At 36.9% G+C, this 14,754-nt stretch overlaps 2 protein-coding genes across 5 annotated transcripts in view; both read right to left on the reverse strand.

Moving 5' to 3' along the window:
- Positions 1–1,405: 1,405 nt before the first annotated feature.
- LOC132053062 (E3 ubiquitin protein ligase DRIP2-like) overlaps positions 1,406–14,754 on the reverse strand; it is a 13,497-nt gene continuing 148 nt past the window's right edge. Inside the window, exons 1-8 of one of the 4 annotated variants that reach the window (XM_059444885.1) lie at positions 8,864–8,940; positions 8,522–8,746; positions 7,176–7,275; positions 5,275–5,602; positions 4,742–5,190; positions 4,596–4,646; positions 2,737–2,809; positions 1,406–2,046 (exon numbers count right to left, since the gene is read on the reverse strand). In XM_059444885.1, coding sequence (XP_059300868.1) covers positions 1,867–2,046; positions 2,737–2,809; positions 4,596–4,646; positions 4,742–5,190; positions 5,275–5,602; positions 7,176–7,275; positions 8,522–8,636 — 1,296 coding nt within the window. In that variant the 5' untranslated portion in view covers positions 8,637–8,746; positions 8,864–8,940 and the 3' untranslated portion in view covers positions 1,406–1,866. Of the gene's footprint in view, positions 2,047–2,736; positions 2,810–4,595; positions 4,647–4,741; positions 5,191–5,274; positions 5,603–7,175; positions 7,276–7,760; positions 7,902–8,521; positions 8,941–14,754 lie in introns of those variants that run through there. The other 3 variants (XM_059444886.1, XM_059444888.1, XM_059444887.1) reach the window with 3 other exon arrangements.
- Positions 10,918–12,261, reverse strand: LOC132054068 (uncharacterized). The gene is made up of 4 exons (XM_059446139.1): positions 11,891–12,261; positions 11,612–11,807; positions 11,299–11,507; positions 10,918–11,185 (listed from the first exon to the last, which is right to left on the reverse strand). Exons 1-4 carry the CDS (start codon positions 12,259–12,261, stop codon positions 10,918–10,920), a joined length of 1,044 nt encoding a protein of 347 aa, XP_059302122.1.

Consider the following 14,754-nt stretch of genomic DNA (forward strand, 5'->3'; position numbering starts at 1 on the left):
TATTTATTAACACATTAGCTCCGTAAATTTACAAAAATCTAATCGCACTGTATATCCAGATCAAGTGTAAAAATAACAATGATTTTTTTTCTTTTAACAATGATGAATGTTAGGCTTATGAATTAGAGGTATTAATTAGGAGTGTCAATGCTTCGGTTCGATCAGTTATTACTACCAATTTTTCGGTTACTATATTATATAAACTTAAGAATTTACTCCCTCCGTCTCAAATTATTTGTCGTTTTTTTGTTTTACACACCCCTTAAGAAATATTAATTAGGAGGGGTATTTGACCTACTTTACCCTTATTTATGTCTAAGTTATAATCTCTTTCCATTAAATGTTTACTCTATTTATGTGTCATCTTCATTAATGACAAAATTATACTAAGGGTAAAATGGAGAAAAAATAATTGATTATGCATTGAACTTCTAAGACGACGAATAATTTGAAACAACTATTTTTAATAACCACGACAAATAATATGAGACGGAGTCTCAATTTCTCTTAAGATTCAGCCTCGTTACGTTAAATATCGGTACTATATTTTTAAAACATCAGTTAAGAACATTGATATCACTAGGATTCTCATTGGACCTCAAATAGGAAATTCAGTATAACATCAAAAAGTTCCAATTCTTATGTTAGTAAGAAAGAATAGATGAAATGAACGACACAAACTTTCGAAACATACCTGCTTTCAAAAGTATTTTCACAATCTTTTGAGGTGCATTATTTTTTACTCTATAATGTACATTTAAAAGTATTGCCTCTTATTCGTAATGTTTGGTAGAATATATTAAGACTAAGTCAAAACTAAAACCAGGTGAAAGACAAGAAGATAAATGCAAAAACTAGAAATCCAAAGGTTGTGTAGTATGTGATGAAATTAATCCTACTTTTGTGCTTTTGTTTAATGCAAAGAAGATAGATACATTACCAGAATATGAACATATGCATTCCTTCCAAATGAATTCCGTAACATATGGAATAATGATTCATTAATTCCATTAATTCTACCAAATGAATTTTGTAACATATGGAATAATGATCCTTTAATTCCATTAATTCTATTAATGTTCATTAAGTCTCCTCTTTGTAACAGCTTTTGCCATATCCTATTATAAGTTGTGTCATTGGTAAACATAAAACACCCAGAAAAAACATCTTTTCTTTTTCTTAAAAGTTCTCTTCTTTTCCTTTCAATTTCTGGGCAATTGTGTTTGTGCAAACTCCAAACTTCCGGCCACTAGTGCAAGTGTTTGGAAGTGCTGTGGAACCTTGGGGAGTGACCGACCTTAACGATTTGCACCAGAGTCGGGCCGAAATTGCTTTCAAGGCAGTGGCTTGTCACAACGCAGCGTTAATCCGATAAGTTGATTCTATCCTTGGGCTTGTCTTGGGCTTGTTTTACTGATTAATATTGTTAATATTTCCAACAGTATGGAGCAAAAACAAATACAAAAGGGCAATGCAAAGTCATAAACTTTCACTTGAAATGAATCTCTACTATCTAACTTGTTGCACTTTCCAAATTGTGAAATCATCCCCACTACCTATTCTTCCCATGCAACAGAAAAGCCCCATACAACAAGGGGCAAACTGAGAAAAAAAACTTAGTAGTTTGACTTAAGTACATGCTACCATGAATCTTGGCAGTCAACAAAACTCTCAAAATTCATCCCTTATGATAGTACAAGGTAGTGTACAATCATACAACTTCGGAGAAACACAAAGTAACTCCGCTGAGTGCAGGAAAAACCAGGCTTGAGTTGTTCTTACTTCCAGTATGCAATTACTCATTTGCTGCTGATACTTCAACTTACGCCGGATATTACATGGATTATTGAAGGCAGAACGAATAACTCAAGAAGCTTGATGGCCCAGGACCTTACGAGCATAAACGAGCACCATCACAAAGTCCTTAGCTGATGAACCAGTTATAGCTGGTACTTTTTCTGATGAAGTAGTTTCAAGCCACATATCTACCAAAGTATTCAGTTGTAAAGTGGGGAGTATCAACTGACCCATACATCTAATTTCAACCTACAAGATAACCTAAGCAGTCAGCATAGCATAGAACTGGAACCATCATGATATGCTTTCTACATTGAATTTACTCAAAAATAACAGTCTCTCTTCTTTCTTTCTTTTTTTGATGATGGCAGTGTCTGGGCCGACTTGCGCACCTTGACTATTCCACGGAGTACCTACTACCTCCCACCAGCACCCCGGTAATTCTGCCCCCCAAGGCTTAGGCACATGGGAAGTTCGCTTCTCAATTTGAAAGAAAATAAGTGGTAAATTTGAAAATAACTTACCCATAGATGCCATATATTCCCTTTGAACATCACGTAAGACACGTTATTATCCCTCATCTTAATAATCACATTAAGTCAAAACAATTAAACTATCCGAGGTTTATGTTACCCAACATGATGCAAGGTTATTTAGTTCATTTTGAAAGTGGGGCTTCAACACTGAAAAATTTTGCACCCTCCATTCCCCAAAAAAGAAAATCTCAGTTGGACCTATTTTGTTAATAATCCCTACTTCCAAAAGGACCAAAACCAAGTAGATCAAATCACACACAAACAGGACAAAAAATTGCAAGAAATCAAGCCCCTCTATATTTAATTTGAACGTTGACTGGAATGATGTTGGATTGTTTAGTACATAGTGTTGACAACATTCTTTTAAGTGCTAAAATGACAGCCAAAGAGCAACAACAATTACCTCATCTTCGCTCATAAGATCTAACTTCCTCATCAGATACTTTTGGATGAAAGAAACAGGAATATTGCCATCCCTGCAACAGAATGAAACAGAAAATGAATACTATCATCAATACCAGAAGAAGTTTATGGTTCCAACTCACAGAACCATAAATTTTAAGAGAAGCAGGGGTCTGGTTTCCATTTGATCAGTTAACTGGTCCAATCAGTTCCAAAAGCAGGGTAAGCAATATAGCCTGCGTGGGTGTAGTGTTAACTATATGAGGACACCAAGATGTCCAAATCCTTAAAATAAGGAAAAGATAATACAAGTTAGCTTCAAATAGACAAACAAGATCAATCAATGGAACAGAAGAAGCTGTGTAACGCATTGAGGAGAAGAAGTCTAGGGGTGTCAAATTTGACTGGATGATGGAATTCCCTCATATGATATCATTTCAGCCCAACAGGATTTTAAAGTGTCAACCAACCCAATACTAGTAAAGATTTACTTAAATTTGGGTTTATGCGTTGAGATTTAGTTTATTTGTTTAATATATACACTTTTCTTGTATCATGTATCAAACAGCAGTTTTCTTAAAAAATATTTTCCACTTAAAAATCCGGCAAAAGACCAAAAAATATTTTTCTAGAAAATAGACCCTTCAAAAAATCAAGTCAAAGTTGGGCGGGTCATGACCCAGCCCATTTTTAGTCCATTTCAGCCCATGCTTTTGGGCCAATTATTTATTACAATTTTTATCAATTATCAGAGACCTTGACTGATAAATTCCCTCATATGATATCATGCTACAGGAAAGAGGTCAACCAACCAATAGTAAACGAAGATGCGTTGGAGAAACATCAAACAGCAGTGGCAAAAGACCACAATTAAGCAGAATTAATGAGACAATTATCAATTATCAATTATCAGAGACCATGATAAAAGGAAATAGAAAGCTGGGAAGACTTGTACGAATGTTACTTGCAAATAAGTGTGTACTGGTTTATAGGAAGGTATAAAAAGCCAGGACCCAAAATATGATACAAGATTTTACTGCTTTAGAAAACTGTAATCCCAACTCATCAAAAGAGAATAGATAAAAATGGTTCATGACGCCTCTTTTTATCAGAACTCGTTATTCCAACATTTATATTTGAACAACAAGTCAGTACCAATTTTCAATTCAAAGTGCTTTCAGCTTTAATCTAGGTTATATCTTTCTTTCCTAGTCTTTCTGGTATACCTGCAACTTGACCCCACCTGATGCATGCTTATCACTCCAAGAAGAAGAAGTGTGTGTAGATCAGCTTGTTAAATGCTCAAATTTAATGGGTTAAATCAAATGCTAACTAGAACTCATGGCATATATACATTATATATATACACACACACATACTCAGTTTTAAAGCCTCGACAATATACATCTAGTTCCGCACTCTTGGAGCAAGACTAAGTAGAGAAATTGCAGATGCAATAGTTTCAACCAAAAGAGACCAGTAGAGCACTCTTCAGAGGGTTTGAGAGCCTGGTGAAGTTTGTGTTCCTTGTTTGGAAAAGTGGGTTGCAAGGGATTGATACAATTCTCTTGAGGTCCATTTCATAGGTTAGGTGCTTGTTTTGGTTCTAACTAATTGAGGATTTGTTCAAAATTCGAAAAGAAGAAATAATATGTTACTCCCTCCTCCACCCTCCTACCACTTAGCTAGAGCAAATAAATATCAAGGCTTTAAGTATCTAACTCCTGTAGCTATAGACATTCTTTGTGCAATTCATTCAGATAATTAGAGCATAACTAGGAATGCTAAGCCTAGACAGGAACAACATCACAAGATAAATTATTTCACTACAAGATTGGAATGAAATCACAAAAAGCTTACTTTATTCTCAAGTAACTTGCAGAAATCTGGGGCAAAGGTGCATCTCCCTCCCTGAAAAAATTAATTGGAGTAGAAACATTTAAAATTACAATTCCTTTCTCAGAAAAGATATTTTAAAAAATCTACAAGATAATGCAGATTCTTACTGATCTTCAGAGGCCACTAATGAGAACCAAATTGGATTATTCCTCCTTTCACACTTGGTAGCCATTGCATCCAGCACAGTTTGAGGTGAAATACTAAATCCTTCAAATTCTGATGCCTTCTTTTGCCTATTCCTCCGGATCTTTTTAGGTTTATCTGACTCCAACTGAGCAGGTCCACTGTTATTCTTGTCATTGTGGACTTTGATTTTCAGTCCATGTTTTTTAACTTTAGTTTTACGGACATGGGCCTCATTGTCATGGGAATCCAGACATTCTGATTTGGCAGTAGAACCTTGGGAAGTAAACTTCGCAGACTTGCTCCGATTCGCTACTTCCACCAAACAGTTCAAAGGTTTCCATAAATCAACTTTACCTTCCCACTGGTCCGTGCCATTCTCTGTTTCGTTATCAGGTGTGGGTTGGCCAGATAGCTCAGCACTGGAAGAATTCTGCAAAAGAGGCATGACTAAGTGTAACAAGAATATCCACCCATGCACGCTTCACGTCGACCTCAGAAAAGAATATGACTTTACCTGCCTAATGTTCTGAGTAAACTTGTTCAAAGTCTCAGGTGAACTAGAGCTATCCAGCTGATCTTCTCCAGAATTTTCCTCTTTCTTGGCAGGTTTCTCGACAGGAAATGTGGAGCCTCGTAATGCTTTTCTTGCCACTGATTTTGATCTTCTTCCTGTTGTTCCAGTCTGTGTTGATACTCTTGGAGTGCTGACCACTAGTGATGATAGTGATCTCTCTTTTCTCCTGATTGGAGGGGTAACTGAAGGCACAACTTCAGGTGCCTGCACCTTTTGCCTCTTGTAAGGTAATATCTTTGCTCTTAGATCTTGCAGATTATGATCTGGCCTGAGATGAGTAGAAAAAAGAAATATAGATTGAAATGTGCGGTATAGGAGATAATAAGAGCTATCCGGAAAAAAAAAACCTCAGTCACTTTGAACGCCCCCCATCAGTATAATGGGACGTGTCTATTTATCTATCTCTTGACACGAAATGGAAGCAGGTTTGAGAAAGGTTCTTGGAGTGTCTAGGCTTGGGCCAAAAGGGTCTCTTGATGCACTAGTTTTCTTCTTATATATTTAACAAAGACTTGCCAGGGTAAGGAAGAAGGGGCGAACAAGCTTCAGAAAAACCTCATATAGCAACCATGGAAGTGAATACTATATGCATAAAATGCATGCATGCACACCCATAATCAGCAAAAAATCATGCTAGCCAATGAAGCATCTCACTGAGCCTAACCTAAGGCAAATGGTGAAAGCTACCTCATTTTGTTTAATACAATACACACAATTAAAGTCATAATGATCAGATATGAGGATTCGTATAACTGACCCTGACTTGTTCGGGACTGAGACGTCATTGATGTTGTATGATATATGCAATTAGGTAATATCCACAAGTCATATGTTGCAAGATATATTCCCACTTCTCTTTGGTCACTCTCTCTTCTAAGATCCACAAAAGTGAATTTTAAATCCTAATGTCATCAAGGTCATTCTTAGGGTACAAGTCACCTTATTTTGTCTGTGGTCAAGTTTCCTCTCTACATCCCGCAAGCAATCACTTGTCATTGCCTTTGTGGCCTCACGTTGCAGAACCTCCAAAATGTACCACCATATCAACTTAGTAAATAAATTCAAAATTTTGCAGTGCGTCAGTTATAACATTCTAGTAAATCTTAGCGGCACATAGGACAACACGGAAGAGTACTGTGATGTCTGCTCAGTATTCTTAGTGAAATCCTAACTCAATTGTGACAACCCTGCAGAGCACTACACAGTGATCTCTGCTCAGCATTCTTAAGATCCTAACTCATCTACGTGCAAAAAACACGAAATATTGATGAACGACTTGCAGTCTTTCTTATTTGAAGATGAACTACATGGAGAATAAGAAGCTACTACAGTGGGAGAAAGTAGAAAATCCTAATACTTCATATAAATTTCAACTTCCGGTGAGCATAAAGCATTGCTCTCAGATTCATCATTGATTCATGAGGTCAGTAAGAAGTAAGAAGTGGGTGAGTAAAAACTAAGAAGGAAAACATGCATAGCCAGGAATTTGAGCTCTTACTAAATAATCATTAAGAAAAGCTATAAAGCTAAAGTTGCCACCTGATATCTTTCACATGAGACGCCTCTAACTTCTTGTTGCATATCACACTTAAAAGGGACAACAGAACCAGGCAGTCTGGAACTGAACATGCAGTAATCTCCATGTTGTTAAATTTAATAGGCTTACAGAATGAAGTTAATCAAAAGTGCGATATGTTACTAGAGGTTCCATGTGGTTGAACAACAATGCAAAAAGCAAAACTAGAACTATCTACATCAATATGTCAATTGGCACTTGAGCACACCTTTGCATGTTAGGATTAACAGATAAAGTGAAAAGAGCGGGAGTGAAAATGTATGACCTCAATTTCTCTAATGGAACACAACCCAAGTCGATATTGCATATCGGACAGCATTCTGTTTCTTCATCAGAGAGCTTCTTATAGATGCATTTCCTGCAAACTGGGTGAATTTCAGAAAGAACATTACCACTAAAGAAAAGCTCGTCCTTTCTTGAAACAAGAGAAGCTAGTGCTGATATTGTCCTTTCTTGAAACAAGAGAAGCTAGTGCTGATATTGCTCAAACCAAAATGCAAAGATTATCTTCTTAAGAAGAATGAGAAGAACGTAATGAAGTTTAATTCATTCATCAAACATGATGTTTAGTGCTACAATACGCACTGTTTAGGGAAATCAAAGCATGTTCATTGCTATATGATCACAAAGAAAATAATATTCTAGAAATGATTGCATAAATGACAGAGGCATTTCATTTGAATTTTCTAAATGAAAATAAAGAGATATAGCATGAAAATAGACATTTCATTTGGTTCAATTATACATGATGAACCAAAGCATCCGCCTCTTCTATGGAAACATCATCAATCAAATATCTTTGAACAGGAAATTTCCATATAAATCAGCAACTACTGACATAATTCATTACCACTGAGTAAATACGCGAAATTCATTTAAATGAGATCAATCAAACAGGTGACTAGTTCCATTTAGTTGATAAAACCAAGATATTGACCAAATGTTTGAACCACATCATAATCGTTCAAATACTGAGGAGACAAAGAGGTATCAGCAATTCTCCTAAAATAAAAGACTACATAAAACCTCTGAGCACATAGAAAACACCAAGATGTTGGGACGCTATCAAATATTAATCCAGCTAAAATGATATTTGCTCTCTCCTATTTTACCTGTCGCTTTAGCTCAAAAAAATTGTCCCAAATAATTTTCATTTAGGAATTTAAGACTAAAGTTTGCAATTGTTTCCAACTATATACCCTTAACATTAAACAAGAACTGTCTCGCAAAGCAAACTTAGTAAATTATACTCCCTCGTTCACTTTTACTTGTCCAGTATTCTAAAAATAGATTTTCACTTTTACTTATCACTTTTAGCATATTAAGAGAAGACAATTTCATTTTTCCTATTTCACCCATAGTATTAATTACTCACTTCAAATTCATTAAAAATACGCACCAACTAATAAGGTTATCATGGTAAATTAAGCACGATGTGCAAAGTCGTAACTTGTATTTATTGTTTTTTCTTAATGGGCGTGAAAGAAGCTAAAACGAGAGCTAAAATGGGATGGGGGAATAGAGATGGAAAATTCAAAATTGGAATAGCTGAAAAAAAGAAGGGCATTGCATATAAGTAAATGGATGGATGCATTATTATTAGGGACTTACAGGTATGAAGACATTCGGAAACAGTAGTAGCATCTCTAAATAGCTTATGACAAAGAGGGCATGTTACGCATGCTGCAATTGTATCTCTCTTCACTTTCACCACTTCATTTGCCATTATTTCCTCAAAGCAACTCCTTATAGCTCAACACACAACGTAACTGGATCAACTAGTGCATGCTACAAACACCTTATGATGATGAACACATTGAATTTACGTCCATTTTCCTAACAAAAACACAAGTTGTTAAATGGTAACTGAAGACAACATAAACCTGCGAATTAGGAAAATTGAAATTTGAACAAAAAGGGTTGATTTCAATTGGGAAAAGAAAACGTGGGTACCCATAGATTGGGGTAGGGTGGGTGGGGGGCTAGGGTCGTCGATGATCTTCTCTCTTTCTTCTTTGTTATTCTTTGTTATATATATATATATATATATATATATAATATATATGAGCACTGTGTATTGTGTAATTTGGGAGTTGAAATCGAGAGAAATGGGTTGGACTACACAATAGCATGAACCAAACCGAATACTTTCCTTACTTTTATATTACGGACACCGCACTCTTTACTGTTTCTATTTTTTATGGATATATTCAATATTCAATGTTTTTACTTTTCTATGCAATATTTTTAGGAAAGTAAGTATTTATTTTGTCTGAAGACCAGGGCATCATTAATTTGAAGTCAAGAGGCATATTATTACTTAACCATGAGTAAATATTAAAAGATGTATATAGAAGAGATATACTCCCTCCGTTCATATTTGACTTAACACAAAGGAGCAATAACTAAATGATAATTTTATTATATTACCCCTAATTGTTATAATTCTTTAAATAATTTCAATCAATCAAACATACTTTAAAAATTGTACAGCACTAACAATTTCTTAAAGTTTTCAACTCAATAATTAATAACAAGGGTAAAATATGTATGAATTGATAAATTATTTCTTAATCTTTCAAATAAAAAAGGTGATTTATTTTTAAGAAAAAAGAAATTCAATTTTTTCAATTTGATTATGTTTGACCATAAAATGATGAAAAAATTCGGAATTCAATTTGATATCTAAAAAACACCAAAAAGTTATTTTCACTTTTCGATTCCAAATAAATCACAAAAATTTAAAAGCAACTCCAATTTTCAAATACCAACAAATGAGCCACCAGGGCCTCATGCTATGCACGGTATCAGATGTAGCAAATGAACTAATGAGCCATAACGGTCTCACAACAAATATAATTGACACTTTTAGATTATCATTTCATTAGCTTATGGAAGGTATTACATATAATTCAATATAATAGACACGCTTGTAGACAAATAATTCATTTAACACATGTACAAAAATTATATTTTTCAAATACTTACAATTTCACAACCAAACAGATCTTAATTTGTTCCGAAGGACGGTGGTGATAACATGAGCCAGTGGTGAATAGGGACGAAGACTGGGCTATTTATATGCGTGACGGCGTGCTAACAAAGGACATATAGAAGGAAGGGTTGGTGATTAATTTTGTTGTCATATTAGCCTAGGCGTGCAATTTAATTAAGAATTCTTTCATTTAGAAAAACTTTTACAAACTTTCCAAAAAATTAACATGTACAAACGCCATAAATTTTATAATCCTACTCATTGAAAGCTTAAAAGGGAGTTCTAAGACGTGTAATTGATGGATTTCAACAACTTACCTTGTATTTAAAAGTTTAGACCTAATGTGGCCATTTACTATGATGTTTTTTCTTTAAATGGCTTGATTTTGTAAATGAATCATAAAGAAAAAAAAGTAAAACCAATTACTCATCATAAAAGCATTTCCTTTTGTAAAGGGGTTGTTAAGGGTAAATACTTACTTAAATGGAGTGTTTTCATCAAACTAAAAAATTAATTTTAAGAATCAAAATAAAAATGCACATTATTACTTAATCGTGATTAAGTATATGCAAGACATACAAATAAATTTTTATATAAACACCTGATACGAATAAATTTTTATCATCGTTAAGTGTTGATTCGTTAGCTGCAATTTTTTTAAAAAAATTGCGACTTGAAGTTGCTTAAAATTAACCAAGAGAACATGTGTATTTGTTTCTAAAACATGAGTTACGTGTGTTAAAAGGGTGTTGGACAAGAATGTCCCAAACCTAGTAAACTATGTCTTCAAATTAATGTTCCAAAGTATTCCAATCACCTAGCTATTACTACCTTTAGTCAAATTAAAATGGTTAAGTACAATTATGAAATGAAACTATAATTCTATTTATTTTTTGGTAATTAAACATTTTTATTTACCAAAGTATATCTTTACAAAGCAAAGTCTCACTCAAAATGGGCAACTTTGGACAAATGGCCTCAAAGCTGCATCCTCTATTCTCCATTCTTTGCTTCAAGCTTCCCCTTTACACCACTTCTTGTATGATCTGCCTGACCATTGGATTCGATGGTCGACTCTTAGCTTGGAAAATCGCGTGTTCCTCTCTGTCCACAGGTGGTATATGCAAGCAGCTACGGTCATTCTATATACCATAGCGGCTGTTGAGTGCCCAGATGCATTGGCGATTGCCCATTGGAGTTCGTCTTGCCATTCTAATACTGCTCTATTTATGCCTTGCCATTGGAGCAGTTTTTTCCATACACTAGAAGAATAGGGGCAGCTAAAGAACAAGGGGTTCAAGGACTCATTTTCACCATTGCACAATGGACATACCAGGTCATTTGTGATGCCCCACGCTCCTAGCCTGTCTCGGGTAAGTAGCCTTCTACTCACGCAGTCAAATTTAGTAGGAACTGCCACTTTGGTAATCCATCATTGTTGCACGTTATCTTCCTCCAATCTACCTTCTGAAATACCCCTCTCATTTGCAAGTATACTTTTTTAATCGAGTAGGAGTTCCATGTTAGCAACTCATCCATAGTCAATCCAGTACCATCCATGTACTTCTTGGCCTTTATGATCTTGCTCACAACCCATGAAGCCTGTTTTGGACAATTATCCCATACTAGTTGGGTCTTCCATAATAGGCATGTATCCATCGGACCCATAATCTATCCTTCTTTGCCTAGACACCACAATGACTTACAAATAATGCCCTATTCCATATATGGAGGTCAGTCACATTGTATCCAACTGCTGTTTTGGGTGAGCAGATGATTTCCCAAGCTAACAATGCTTTTTTTGAGCTATCCGTCCCTCCATTCCACAAGTATGTTCGACAGGCAGTGCATAATGAGCTTGAGTATTTTTTTTGGGAGTACAAAAATCTGCGACCAATACACCTGGACCGAGAATAAAACCGTTTTGATCAATTGCAACCTCCCTGCGTAGGAGAGGAACTTAGCAGTCCAGCTCCTGATCCTACCTATCATCTTTTCGAGTAAGGGTTAGCATTGTGCTATGGATATCTTTTTTGAGCTCAAGGGGACCCCCAAATATTTGAAAGGGAGTTCTCCTCTTGCAAACCCAAGGGCTCGGATTATCTCTCGTATCCGTCAAGCTAACCCCTCCAAAATAGATGGAACTCTTGGATACATTAGCCACCAGCCCTGACACTTTAGAAAACCCACTAAAACAGTCATATAGCATCTGAATAGACCATTTATCACCTCGACAAAGCAGCAACAAGTCATTGGCAAATCCGAGATGGACCACATTTAGCTTTTCACACTTAGGGTGGTAATTGAAATCAGGCTTAGCTTGAAGTGTCTTTAGAGTTCTGGACAAATACTCCATGGCTAGGACAAACAGGTAGGGGGATACGTGGGTCCCCTTGCCTGAGCCCTTTCTTAGCTTTAAAAGGTATTGTTGGGCTTCCATTAATAAGAATGGAATAAGATACTGTGGTCGCATACCTCATAATCCAAGTGGCAAACTTGAGTGGGACACACAAACTGGCTAAAATCTGTTTGTAGTGTCGGCCACTCCACAGAGTCATAGGCTTTTTACATATCCAGTTTGATCATGCACCTAGGTGATATATTCTTCCTCTCATAAGCTTTCACCAATTCATGACTAAGTATGATGTTGTCTGTGATAATTCTCCCTGGTACAAACGCAGACTGGCAATTATCCATCAAATAATCCATCACTCCTTGCAGTCTATTTGTCAGTACCTTTGATATAATCTTGTATAGGACAGAGCAGCAAGATATGGGTCTCTACTCCTTGATTGTTGAGGGGTGTTTGACTTTAGGGATCAGTGTGACAATAGTTACATTCATAGGCAAATACATTACAAAATCCTCAAAAAATTTGAGTACAAGTACTTGAATACGTTATCTCTCTTCCTATAAATGGCAGGGAACTGCTTCCTCAAAAAATGGGAGTTGTACCCATCACTCCCAGGTGCTTTCATGTCACTAATATTAGCTAGCCCCTTAAACACTTCCTCTGCTTTGTATTGGGAGCGACGAACATTAGTGTTGTTCTCGTATTCAAGATTTTTCCAAGCCGCATCACCCTCAAAGTTGGATCGCGGGGAGGTAAGCGTACATTAGGCATAAATTTCTTCTTATAGAAGTTCATAACTTCAGCTTCTACTCTTTCTTCGTCAGGAGGACTTCCCCACCAGCATTTACCAGTTTCCTAATTGTATTTTGGCTGAGTTTATTCTTCATGGTTGCATAAAAGTAGGCTGAGTTCGAGTCACCTACTTTCAGCCAATTAACTTTGGACTTTTGCTTATAAATAGTTTCTTCTATAGCAGCCCATTTCTCCAGCTCGCATCTCAGTCGCCTTTCTTCATTAAAGGTTGTAGCATTAGTGTCAACTCCTCACAACTTCCCGAATGTCCTGCACTTGTTGCCCACGCTCTGGAATTATTCTCACAGCCCACGAAAATTCAGTTGTGTTTAGCCTTTTGAGGGCACCTTTGAGGCCTTTTAGTTGTTGCCACACCTTATGCATATCCCCATCACTCCCTCTGTTCCAATACTCCCCAACAATGGATAGGAATTCGGGGTGTTGGGCTAAGTGATTAAAGAACCTAAATGGTTTAGGCTTCCTGGTTGTGTCCCCAATTGGATACCAATAGGAGAGTGGTCAGAGAAATAAGGATCCATAACCAAGACATCTAATCGTAGGTGAAATGATCCAATCGAATTTACTATGGCCCGGCTCCACCGAACACGCTCGTTAGTCCACAGGTATTCTCTCTCCTGTGAAGCCTTCATTTCATGCATGCTGGCACCCATGAAATCTTGGAAGTCTCTGGTTTCAGCATCCTGTACAAAGTTCCCATTAAATCTGTCATCTGCTGTCAAGACTGCATTGTAATCCCCTATACATATCCAAGGCCCCATCTGGTTCTGGTTGATGTTGAGCAAGTCCACCCATAAGCTCCTCCTAGTTTCAACTGTGTGGAACCCATATACTGCTGTGAAGTTAATCTGTTGCCAGCAGTTTAGGAAATGCAGCTTCCCATGTATATATTAGTCTTTATACCGAGATAGGTCAAACTGTACTTCATTTGGGTCCCAAATAATCCACACTTTCCCCTTGGCTCTAGTAGCATAGTTACTCACGTATTGCCATGTGGGACATATCTTCGTCAATATTCTAGCAGCCTACTGTTCTTTAACTCTATGCTCCGAAATAGCTAGTAAACTAATGTTATTTTCCCTAATAAACTTATGTACCTCTCTATGTTTATACACCTTATTAAGTCCCCTTACATTCCATGCTACTATCTTCATTGAGGATTGGTTTTTGGTGGGATTGTGCTATCCCCTTTGCTACTCTGTGCTTCCCTCTGCTTCGTAGGATGCTGCTCATTAGTTTTGGCTTTCGCATTACCCAAAGCTTGGAACCCATTTTGCCACCTCTATTCCCATTTCAGCTGGTGACTTACACCCCTTTGCTGCATCTTTACCCCTGACATCTTGCCACTCAACTACCTCTCTGTTAGGTGGAGGGCAGTGAGTTGCTTCCTCAGTAGTTTTTTGCTCCTGCCTAGGAGGTTCGGTTGTGTGGGCCTCCATTTCACTTGAGGTTCCCCCTTCACCACCTCCTTTGGACTTCCATTCTCTCCTCCTCATTACTCTTTTCCCATATTGTTGTTGCGGTGCAACTGGGGGCTTATTCTGAACTGGTTCTACCTATTGGTTCGCTTGTACCACGGCGTTTTACCCCTTGTGCCTTTTGTTTCCTTTGGGGACATCGGGGCCCCCTGGCAAAAAAAACGAGCAAAAATTGGGGTCCACTCAAAACGCTGTTCGAAGGGGGTCC

Source organism: Lycium ferocissimum, chromosome 4 (genome assembly GCF_029784015.1).
Source record: "Lycium ferocissimum isolate CSIRO_LF1 chromosome 4, AGI_CSIRO_Lferr_CH_V1, whole genome shotgun sequence".
Taxonomy (NCBI): domain Eukaryota; kingdom Viridiplantae; phylum Streptophyta; class Magnoliopsida; order Solanales; family Solanaceae; genus Lycium; species Lycium ferocissimum.